The 12,809-nt window shown below is 34.1% G+C and overlaps 1 protein-coding gene across 2 annotated transcripts in view; it reads right to left on the bottom strand.

Annotated features, from left to right (window-relative positions):
* Positions 1-3,240: 3,240 nt before the first annotated feature.
* The window catches only part of LOC107675050 (protein stum homolog), a 22,461-nt gene continuing 12,892 nt past the window's right edge, over positions 3,241-12,809 (bottom strand). Inside the window, exons 2-4 of one of the 2 annotated variants that reach the window (XM_016469239.1) lie at positions 9,987-10,166; positions 8,451-8,459; positions 3,241-3,721 (exon numbers count right to left, since the gene is read on the bottom strand). In XM_016469239.1, coding sequence (XP_016324725.1) covers positions 3,687-3,721; positions 8,451-8,459; positions 9,987-10,166 — 224 coding nt within the window. In that variant the 3' untranslated portion in view covers positions 3,241-3,686. The remainder of the gene's footprint in view (positions 3,722-8,450; positions 8,460-9,986; positions 10,167-12,809) is intronic. The other variant, XM_016469240.1, reaches the window with a different exon arrangement.

Raw genomic sequence — 12,809 nt, 5'->3', positions numbered from 1 at the left:
GGAGCGGTCACGGTGAAACATCCAATCAGTCCTCTACAGTGGACAAAACTCCATAGCTGGTAGTCAGGAGGATGTGCGGGTGCGTCGTGTGGATAGGAAGAAACTGGAAGTAATGATCCCTGTTATAATTTTTTAAATAAAATATAACATTAATTATAATACATATAATATTATTACAGCTGTTTTGAGACTTTCATTTTTGTTTTTTACGTCGTAAGCAAATGTAGAATGAGTGCTAATCTAAGTGCGCCATCTGCTGGCTGTTAAAGGAATAACAGAAATCTTTTCTATTAAACTAACAATCCTAGGAAGATATACTGCAGTATAACACATTAGGTTCATTAAACGTGCAAAACTTTTCATAATTTTGTGAAAACATGAATGTAAATCTGCAAACAGTGTCTTTCATACTGGTGGCAACAAGTGGCATGAAAACTGCTCACTTTAGTTGCACTGTAATGTTACACTTCTGACAGGCACTAGGGGCGGAAACTAGTTTATGCTATGACATTTTCTGGCAATGAGAGATGTTAAAATGTTAAAACTTTTTTTCTGGCAATGAGAAATGTTGAGAAAGGGTAATTGAGCTGTGAGGTATTCAGCCCCATTTGTTTGGGTGATGCAGGAAGTATTCCTCCCCCGACTGCAACCACCCACTCTTGTCTAATACGTGAGGAGCTTGACATCTAAAATAGCCTAGTCTTAGTGCAGCTGGTTGCTTCTTCAGGCTTGACACCTTTTTGGGGGAACAGTGGCACCATAGTGGTTTGTGGACAGGGAGTGATTAAAGAAGTCTATATAGATAGGGGCCAGTCGTGCAGCATATGTTCTTGGTGTACATTAGTTTAAACCTCAGAATCTTTTTATTTACCCATCTCTCCTCAGCTGTAAACCAGCTCAGTATGGTTCACAAGAGTCCTCATGGTACAGAACAGTTTGTTTGGCATGTAGATCATGAAAGTGTTTGGTTTTACAAGCGAGGCTGTACACATGACATTAAATTGTTTACTGAAACTATTCAAAGTGCCTTTGGGTGGTTTTATCACGAGAGGCGAGAAAAACCAGCGAGACTAGAGGAATGCAGGGAAAAGGCCTATGAAGATAGAATACATGCCCAACTGCACGAGGAACAGCCTTATTTGGAGGCAAATGATTATGCTTTGGAAACAGAGTCTGAGAAAACCCTAGAGCCAGAAACACTATAAGAGGGAGAAAAACAGCAGAAAAAAATTATGGTAGATTTTCAGGGGACAGATTTGATCTGTTATGTAAAGTGCTCTACTGCACAACGGCAAATCTACACATTTTGTCAAAATCCAAATTGGGATTACAAACAAATTACTTAAATAAAATTTAAAATAAATAAATTACAATATGACTTTTTTTTTATCCAATACATGCAGCCTTGGTAAGACTTGTTTGAAAATCATTTAAAAAATGATGATAGATAGATAGATAGATGATAGACAGATTTCCTTTGAAAAAAAAAACTCTTTATATCTCATGCAGTGTTGCTTTTAATTGTTTCAGGGTATTTTTCATTGGAGAGTAATGCAAAAATTCTTAAGTATTTTAAGAATTATAAGATATATTCTAAGATGATTTTGTCTCAACTACACTCAGATTCAGCGAAATTGGTATGAAAACAGAATCTGTCAAAACAATCTAAATTCTTTTGAAAAACTTTTGAAAAGCCATTTTCAGTTTATTTTGCCTGTAGTTGATAGTATTGGCATACGTATATAGATAGTACAATAGATAAGAATCATTTATCTATTACTGTTCATCATTGGCATGATAAGCATCAAACATTTAGCATTTAAAGCACTTCGGTATTCAGTGTAGTGAAGAGCTACTTTTATGGTAAGACAACCTGGCATTTGGAAAGTCACACAGGATTCTTTCCCATTTTTTTTTATTTTTCTATCCAGACTTGGAGAGGTTTATCAATTTCTGAGCAGCTTGTAGATAACTAAAAATGCAGCTCACCTGATGCAATTTAAAGTATTTTGGACAGAAGTACTAAACCCAAGTCTTTCACAGCTATCATTAAAACCATCCCTCAAGCAGGATGTAATTGTGCACTCAGTCATATGCACTTGAAACCTAATGCAAAGCAGGAATTAAGCCAGGCAAACAAATACTGGGTTACAACTTGTTGGTTCTGATGGTCTGTGGTAGTTAGAAGATGATTTTGATATAAATAAAACACAATTTCACAATACATATTTCTTAGATTGTAATTAGAGAACAAAACAAGACACCAAAATGACACTTTTTAAAAGCAGAATTTATTAGATATGGTACCTCTGACATTTATGGAGATGTGACAGCATCATTGTGTAAATGTGCTTAACATATGTTTGGCTGTACTATATTTATGCCTTTGGAATTGGATTATGTTGTTTCTATTTAAAAGGCAGCACTAAACACAACAGCACACAACTACTTCACTTTCTGTCCATATTTACAACAAATCCTCAAACACATTCACAGCACACATTCACACCAGAGACCAGCTAATATCTATTAATAACATCCAAAAAAGAGACTCAACAAAATGTGAGACTCTTCAGTGTGAGTAATAAATTATAAACCAGTTCAGAGTACCTCATTTTAGGGGCTTAAATTTTTTTCGGAATATATCGAACACTCAGCAAGAGCACAAATTCTGCTTGCTCAGTTGCTGCAGTCATTTGCAATTGTTGGTTAATTTTTCAATGTCAGATTTAAATCATAGTGTTTTGACTATTTCAATTTGCGCCCCGTGCCTTTCTCTTATGTCGGTCACATAAAAATAACTCGCACTTAATTACATTATTTCATACCCTACGCATGGGTTGATTACAGTGGCCAGTCACTATGGCAACTGGCCTACCATGATTCACCAATACTTGGCTGTTTAACTCGACAAGATAATTACTGGACAAAAAGGTTATGCTTTTGGCTGATGGTCTCCGGGTATTTAAGACTAATAGATTAACAATAACAGGTGAGGTATTTCGTGCAGAATACAATGTATGTTTTATAAAACCACATAAATACACACTTTCTGCTTTATAAGGCTTAATTTGAGTAATATAAACACAGCACACTATAAAGAAATACTGGATACACTGTAATGCACATGACATATAAATATTCAGTGTAATAGGCATTCATAGTGCTCTGTGGGAAGCAAAATATTAAAAGGATAGTTCAAAAACGATTTCATTTTTATTTTATATGAACAGACATGAGGGCGAGTAAATAATGACAGATTTTCATTTTTGGGTGAACTGTTCCTTTAAGATTCTTTCAGCTACTTCATTAGATACCTCAAAGCTTTTTAACAAATATTTATTTTACAAACTGCAAATGTCCGTAGTGTATATTGGTCAATTTAATACATACATTAAGACTAAAGTGTACGATTAAGATCGGTTTTCCCTGACAGGTATAGGACGTGTTCGGCACATTTTTTAGAGATATTCACAGATGTTCATGCTCTTCTGCTGTCCCTCAACAGTCAGGTGCCCTGAATGCAGTACCTGACAGGAAGTAGCAGGAGTTGGGGTGAGAATCTGCAAGTGATCAACCCCTGGATCTCCCAGGCCATGTGGGGGTCGTCTCAAAGCTCCCATTCGTGTTGGCCGGACAGCACAGGAGAAAGGTGCACATTCAAGATTAGGTTTGGAGGACAGCAATCAGAGCTGCTGAGGGGTGGCCTGCTCCCTGTAGCCTGAAAGTACAAGGGCATCAGAGTTCACAAGACAGCTAGTTCTGTATATATACACTACTGGGGCCTGCAATATTTTTTTTTGTTTTTGAAAGTCTCTTATGCTTAACAAGGCTGCATTAATTTGATAAAAAATACAGTAAAAACAGTAATATTGTGAAATAGTATTACAATTTCTATGTTTTCTATTTTAATATATTTCAAAATGTAACTTATTCCAATGATGGCAAAGCTGAATTTTCAGCATCATTACTCCAGTCTTCAGTGTCACATAATCCTTCAGAAATCATTCTAATATGATTTGGTGCTCAAACATTTATTATTATTATCCAATGCTGAAAAAAATTGCGCTGCTAAATATTTTTGTGCAAACCATCATTTATTTGATATATGAATATTTTGAAACATTTTAAATGTCTTTACTAGGGCTGTCAAAAAAAAAAATCGAATTTTGAATATTCGTCGAATTAAAAAAAAAAAAAAAATCCACATTCGAATGCAAAAACGTTGCATTTGAATTTAAGGTCTGCGTCAGCCCTCAGAAAGCCTTATCAGTGGCGCACGAGATGCGATGACGATGTACGTGTCATTGATTGCATTTGAATGCTTTTGTTAGCCTATCCAGTTGAACCCACTAGATGCGGCGCTGCTACGTTGTTCATTCAAAATATTGCAGAAAAAGAGAACAATCAATGCGGGGAAGATGTTGTTTACGTCAAAACCGAAACCAAGCCATTCACACAGAAAGCATATTGATCGCATTTTCTAGAGGGACATCTATCAGCGTTGCACTCGCTCGCGTCTCGCAGAGAGCGGCATGTTTAGAAAGCCATGTAAAATTAATGCAAGTTCAACTTTTAAAAAACATGTCTAAAAACGTTATGGCAGTTTTTCCCCATCCCACTGTATCTCATGTTTTTAAATGAAGAAAGTAGCCTACTCTTTGTGATTGGTTTTCAGTCCTTTGTATTAAACTATACATACATGCATGGTGCTGTTTTTTTGTAGCTTTTGTTTAAGTAGCTTTATTAATTATATATGGTTTATAAACATTATTTGAAACATTATGCACTTTTTTCAAAGATAGTCGTGTTATTTTATTACACTTTGAAGAAACGTGCATAATATTTTGCTCGATGCGCCCTCTTGTGGCCTCAGGAGAGAAGCCAAAAGCTTTTTTCCCCCCTAACTGGAAATGTAAATGCCTTTTAAATTCGAATATAATTCGAATTTTGATCATATTTAAGTAGAAAATTCGAATTTCGTTTTTCAGTCATTTTGAAAGCCCTAGTCTTTACTGTCACTTTTGCATCAATTTAATGCATACTTTCTGAATAAAAGTAAATTAAAAGTAAAATGTGTTAGCTCCAAACTTTTGAATGGTTAAATATCTGCCATTTTATCACTTTATCACATGATTTGACCTTTTTTGTCTTTTTTTGTCACTGTATTATAACAGCATAAATGTTTAAAAGGAAATTAGGGTGACAGTTTTAGTTGTGTGTGTGTGTGTGTGTGTGTGTGTGTGTGTGTGTGTGTGTGAACTATTATTAATGTTTTTTGTTAATTGAAATAAAGCTGAAATAAAATAAAATAATAAATATTAGATGAAAACACTTTTTAAAAAATTTGAAATGTTGCTTTGGAAACTAACTGAAATAAAATAAGTTTAAGGTAAAGTAAAAAAAAATACTAAAACTGAAATAAAAATAAATTAATGATAAATAGAAATATTAAAAAAACTAATAAAAAATGATAAAAGCACATCATGAAATTACTGAAACTTGAACTAAAATGAAAACTGAAAATATAAAAATAAAAGTTAATTTAAAATAATAAATAATAGCATATAAATAATACTAAAATAACTATTGTTTATTTGATTATTTTATATTTATAAACCGAGTGACCAAACAACAGTTTTATTTCTTACAGAAAGCCTAAAGAAGATTTGAAAGCATACCCAGCATACCTAAATATTAAAAAACAAGCAAACAAACCAAAAAAAAAAAAAAAAACCGTCTCCTCGCCAACAATACTGAATGTCGTCAGTGGGCCGTCTGGAGGGGTGACTCAGTTCGGTTTTCATATATATGTCGCCTTGAAAACGTCTAGTGGGGTTTGCATTTTAGAGCACTGGTTCAGCTCGCGAAGCAGTCTTATCTGTGTACTGAAATATCACCAGTTTTGCTTTATCTTCCAGTATTTATAATGAGATGTAGAATGGGAATAGATTAATAACTCATGACCTTCTTATAGCATTGCATTATAACAGGTTTAAACGCAGATGACTCGATGCATTAAAGCTTTCAAAAGATCAAGACCCAAGCTTCAAATAACAAGCCATTTCTTTTTTGCATGCAAGCCATAGTAATCTGTACTGCACATTTTATAAGGTAAATATAGTTAAAGGGATGAACAATTGTAGTTATTTGTTAATATTCACGGCATTCCAAACCCGAATGACTTTCTTTCTTAAAGAAAATTATTTTCAGCATAATGAAAAAGATTTTTTTTTTTTTCCAATCTCTTCATTTAATCAGTTGATCCAGTTCACAAAACTGGTCTGAATGACTCGTTCACAAATAGAACTGATCTGACTCTCACTGACTCAGTGATTCAGGTTATTAAGAGCCCACAAAGCTACTGTATGACTTTAGATGATCGTATACTTTTTATATTTCCACTATTCCTTATTTAATCTCATTATATTAGCCTCATTGTTCATTTCTCAGATCCTGTCACCACAACATTGTTCAAAAATACACCTTTTGTGTTTCATGAAAGAAAGAAAATCATGCAGGTTTGGATTATGCTTTCTGAGGTGAACTGTTACTTTAAACTGTCTTCCAAGGCTGCTGAGCCTCAAAGGCAAGGCTGCTGAAAGATCATGTCAAAGGGCTTGTGCGACTGAAGGAGTTAGTGGTGCATTGTAGCAGTCTCTGTATGAAGTCGCACTTTTGCAAAGCTTCTTTTCTAATGAGCGCTATGGTTCTACTGGCATTTAATGGACAAAAAGTGGATCAAACAGACTGAGAGGAGACTGGCAGATGGCAAGTGGTGGGAGGCACATTATCCGAGATGGATCAGAATAAACAGAATGGGAGAAGCCAAGCTTGCAGCATGCGTAGTGATAATGGGCTGAGATGAGTGACCAAACTGTGAGGACAGCAGACCTGTGTCAAATATATTATTGTGTTATGCTATTTAGGATTTTACCATGTTTTTATTGCATTTAGATTGATTTTCATTAGTAACATTCATTACTATTCATTACTTTCACTAGTAATATTTTATAAGGGTTACATACACACTGCAGATTTGACTATTATTTGACAATCAACATTTAAATGCAAGAATGAATGCCCTAAATGATCATTCTGTTAAAAAATGCGTAGTTTGGCATAATGATAACTATAGAGATATTTCGGCGTCTCATATCTATGAATAGTTATATACATATATCATTAAATGTGTATAAAAGTATGAAACTTAATTATGCTAAGATACTTTGTTTTAGCCATATTGCATCCATTAGTGGAAAAGGCAAACTCATAATGCATTGCAACAAGCTCAGTAAAAGAAATAAATCCAAGTTGTAAGAGATTTTGTACAGTTCTATTGAATTCAAATGAGCTAATGCGACACAACTCTTGAACGTTTTGTCACAATTTAATTTCATCTTGTAAAATGGAAGTCTGTTTGCGTTATATATGAATAATTTTCTGTGGCCATAACAAGATAGAGATATAGAACCAGATATAGAAATTTAGATCCAAAATAAGAAGATGATTCAGATGAGTCAGGATAACTGAATGAATTTAAGTTTGTACAAAAAAGAAATAGGAATAAATGAATAAATTACATTTCAAAATATATTAAAATAGTGACTTTAATATGTAACATATGCTGCATTCTTCTGCATTCTGTTTATAATAAAATATTTTATTTTTATTAGGTTAAAAAATGGCATTATTGATGCGTCTCATGTCTGTGAACAAGAAACTAATATTAAAATAATAATATTTTTGTGTTATACAGTCGTGGTCAGAATTATTGGCACCCTTGGTAAATATGATCAAAGAAGGCTGTGAAAATAAATCTGCATTGTTAATCATTTTGATCTTTTATCAGACACGACTGGAACTTCAAATGGGACTGGCTTCTATGGTCAGATGTAACTAAAAAATTTACTTTTTAGCAACAAACACTCAAGATGGGTTTGGTGCTCACAGGGATAAAAAGTACCCCATGTGTACAATGAAATATACGTTAATTGTGTCCAATGTGTATTAGAGAAAAACATTTATGTCATAATGATATTTCCCCCCATTTTAAATTCTTATTCTCCAATGAAAGGTTAGATTTATGTGAATTTTTAAAATAAAAGATCAAAATGATTAACAATGCAGATTTATTTTCACAGCCTTCTTTGATCATATTTACCAAGGGTGCCAATAATTCTGACCATGACTGTATTATATCTAGCATTTGCTGCCTCCAAGCATTCACATTTTTTATATTTAATGATAAATGCTTTATACTCCTAGACGATATTGAGGTTGCTAACTTTGCAAACAAAGAAACACTGCGTTTATAACAAAACACATTTTTGTGCAGTGTAGCTGCAGTATATATGTGGCCAATGCTTGCAGGCTATGTTTTATAATATTTGAGACAGGTCTGACTATAAGTTGCGACAAGACAAAAGTCAAATATTAGGTTCACTTACCTTCAGAGACTTTCAATCCAAAAGGTTGTGAAATAGCAAAATAAAAAAATAATAGATTAGAATTTTGAATCATATGTGTTTAAACGTTCAATGACAGTACAAACGTTCCACAGGAAAAACATGTGACAAAGTTCTGTGAGTTGCTTCGTCCGCCTACACAGAACAATTACTGCAGAGCTTTCAATGCACTCCTACCACCAGACCGCTCTAATAGTCATTGTTCAAAGGATTCTGGCACCTTCTACAGCCCTGGAAGGCGGAGGTGATATTAGAAGGAGTGAAAAAGATTTGAGGTTGAACATGAACGGAGCTGACTATGGCCCACGGCAGGGTGACTGCTGAAATCCTGTCATCTTCTACACTTACTACGCATGTGAAAGGGATAGTTCACCCAAAAATGAAAATTCTGTCATCATTTACTCACCCTCATGTCGTTCCAAACCTGTTTGACTTCCTTTCTTCTGCAGAACACAAAAGAAGATATTTTGAAGGATGTTTTAACTGTTCTTGTCTATATGATGAAAGTCCAAAACAACACTATTGACTTCAACTGTATGAACAAAAACAACCCCCAAAAGATACATTTTTCTATTTTTGTGTTTGACAGAAGAAAGTTTTTTTTGGAACAACATGAGGGTAAGTAATGACAGAATATTCATTTTTGGGTGAACTATCCTTTTAAATGTACAGTATGTTCTAGTTTTGCTGGAGATCATTAAAAAGAGCTCTGTGAAATCATGAGCATTGATTTCCTAAAGTGCATATAGTGTGATTAAAATTAATTTATAACTTTAGAAAATATTTATTAATTATTTTTAGACATTATTTTACTTTTTATTGGAACACAAAAGGAGAATTATTTTAAGAATTTATTTGGTTTAACAACAGTTCATAATGGCTATCAATATCCAGCAAAGGTCTATAAAGAAATAAATAAACCAAATAAACACCATAAAAGTATCAAAGTGGTTATACACTTGGGTTCTACAAGAAAACATATATTTGACCCTGGACCACAAAACCAGTCTTAAGTCGCTGGGGTATATTTGTAGCAATAGACAAAAATACATTGCATGGGTCAAAATTATTGATTTTTCTTTTATGCCAAAAATCATTAGGATATTAAGTAAAGATCATGTTCCATGAAGATATTTAGTAAATTTCCTACTGTAAGTATATTAAAACTTAATTTTTGATTAGTAATATGCATTGCTAACAATTTCATTTGGACAACTTTAAAGGTGAATTTCTCAATATTTAGATTTTTTTGCACCCTCAGATTCCAGATTTTCAAATAGTTGCATCTCGGCCAAATATTGTCCTATCCTAACAAACATCCATACATTAATGGAAAGCTTATTTATTCCGCTTTCAGATGATGTATAAATCTCAATTTCGAAAAAATTGACCATTATGACTGGTTTTGTGGTCCAGGGTCACATATGTGCTAATATATATTATCTACCAAAGACAACCAAAAATATTAAATAAATAAAAAAAAAAGTGCTTGTAGTGGTATTATCGAGGAATACTCACTTGCGAGAATGACCATGTCCATTCCCCAAAATATGCTCATGATCCAGCCCACCATGACAATGGCTGTGATGATCTGGATGAAGGCGGCTGCGATGTTCAGCCAGAAAACGCAGCACATGTGCCTGTCGGGAAGGTCTGTCCTCGCTCCACACAGAACCGTGAAGGCTGAGATGAATGTACCTGTCACAAAAATACAGTGAAATGCTGTCAACATGGGATGATGTGATCCTCTTCTGTGGTTAAAATGGTTAACACATGCAATATGACCTCGGTCTTGATCTCAGCTTAAAACCGCATGCTGTAATGATATCATTCATCATGGTGTGAATTATATCGTACATTACAGTAAGATCAGAGACATAATTACGGCATAAAATATTAACAGAGGAGCTTGAATATAAATTAACATGGTGATTATAATAGCAGTCAGTGTCAGATTTGCCTGTAGCTTTTATTACATCTGGTCTGGGCTGAAATTAATGTTTGTACTGTGCTTAAAAGATTATCGTTGAATAACAACTTTCATTTTGGTCTGTCATCACACTTCTGATAACTTGCAATATTGCACAAGTCATATGGACTACAAATATGGTTATTTTTTTGTCTTTTGTGTTTTTCAGACCATATTCATTATGAACTGTTGTTGTGTGAAAAATATCTATATCAAGAATCTTTAACATTTCTAGAACATGAAGGTGAAGAATAACAGAATTTTCATGTTTGCTTGATGATGAACTTAAAACATAAATGTACCTTTTTATTATTGTGTATTTATTATTATTATGTATTTACAAGTAAAAAAGGAAATTTAACAAGAAAAAATGTAGGGCAGGGACTGGTTTTAATTTTTAATTGACTGGAAGATTAAAACTGGGCTTTACACAGCTGGATGGAGTCAGACTGAATGTGAGTTTGTGAAAAAATATCTATTTGGCTATTGGTTTGTTATTGTTATGAATGACATCAGCTTTGGTTAAATATATTAAATATTTATACAGTTTGTTTCATGTTTTATATATATATATATATATATATATATATATACACAGTGCTGTCTGGCAGTAATCAGGCCTGGGTGTGGATAGTGAAATATAACTAAGCTTTCTAAAATAATGTGGTTAATTGCAGTTCTTTCATGATTTAACAGGAGGGGGCAATTCATTTTTCACGTAGGGCCACGTAGGTTTGGACAGCTTTTTTCCCTTAATAAATGAAATCATCATTTAAAAACTGCATTTTGTATTTACTTGCATTATCTTTGTGTAATATTTAAATTTGTTTGATGATCTGAAACATTAAAGTGTGACAAACATGCAAAAAAATAAGAAATCAGGAAGGGGGCCAACACTTTTTCACACCACTGTATATATATATACACACACACACACACACACACATACATACATACATATACAACAATACATGCAACAATGAATCATTCACATAAGTCCAGCAAGAAATCTATTAAGAAACTATGATTTCATGTTCACTTTAAAGAGCAGTCTGCTTTTAAATCTAGGAACAGAGCAATTCCAAGGAGACATTTTCAGTATTTAAGTATGTGTTATGCTTTTCTGATCTTTCCACAGATCTGCAGGACTTGTCTGAAGAAGTGTCTCATTTGGAAACTTTAACCAACATGGTACTGTAACTCGCCAAGACAACTCTTGTCAGATACATTTTTTCTATCCCCTTCAATCCAGGGCAATTAGGTTATGAATAGCTTTCCATATTTGTAAGGCCGATAAGCATAAGTCACACTGAAGGAGTCTGAGCAAGCAGCTATGCTGCCAAGCGCAGTTCAGCATCTCATTAGTGTTATCACAATAATAGATTCTAATTGGGAGGACAGCGGCTGAACATTAGCATATCCCACAAAACTGATGAGTCTCCTTATTATGAGAAATGCACTTTATTCACCCCGGATACAGCCTGTTCTTTAGCTAACAGTCTGCTGCTATGAAATGTTTGGCTGTTATTGGGAAGTCCTGGGAAAGAACTTAAGTTTATCATTTGGAAGGGGCTTTCCATGTAGAGAAGGGGGGAAAAAAAATCACTTTTCACAGTGTTTTATTCCCACGGCCGATATACAAACAATACACTTACAGTACTGCTCCTAAAAGCAGACAGCTTACAATAAACACCAAGGAATTAAAGAACGAATGTAGGAAGTGGAAAAAGACATCCTTTTCTCAGTCCCTTGACTTGAGGAGGAGATATGCGTAAGCAGTGGCGTAACTTTGCTTTGAAAAGTGGTGGGGACACCATGCAACTATTTTGCTAGTTTTTTTATTTAATAACCTAATTTACTTGGGGACTGGGTTTAGAGTTGGACAAACGTAACTTTTGCTTTTCAAAAATACATTGATGTACCAGGGGCGGCGCCAGAGAATTTTGAACGCAGGTGCTGAGGGGCTGCTAGATCATTGACAGAGGGAGTTGGGCAATTCAGGGCTCCAGACTCATTCTTCCCACTGGTCGCTCTTTTGCAATTAACTTTCTCAGGTGGTTGCACTAGCACGTTTTTTTTTGTTTTTTTTTGCGCTACAACATGCTATTAATCAATGCATGCTGATGAACTTTTATCGTAGTTTATAGTTATATGGAAACGAAAGTAGTTAACATTCAACCCGTTCTTTTTCATCAGTAGTATTATTTGTGATTTAAATTTTGTGAACGGGAGTTCCTCTTTTGCCATGTTATAAGCTGGGCTTCGGATGCTTTCACTTTCGATTTCACGATCTTGTCAGGTTTTACAATAAAATATAATTGTCTGTTTAGCTTACATCTATACACCTTTCACCTTTTAAGACAAAAAAAAAA

Source organism: Sinocyclocheilus anshuiensis, unplaced genomic scaffold (assembly GCF_001515605.1).
Source record: "Sinocyclocheilus anshuiensis isolate Anshui unplaced genomic scaffold, SAMN03320099.WGS_v1.1 scaffold776, whole genome shotgun sequence".
NCBI lineage: Eukaryota > Metazoa > Chordata > Actinopteri > Cypriniformes > Cyprinidae > Sinocyclocheilus > Sinocyclocheilus anshuiensis.
The sequence above is the reverse complement of the archived record's forward strand: the minus strand, read 5'-3'. Positions and strand labels throughout refer to the sequence as shown.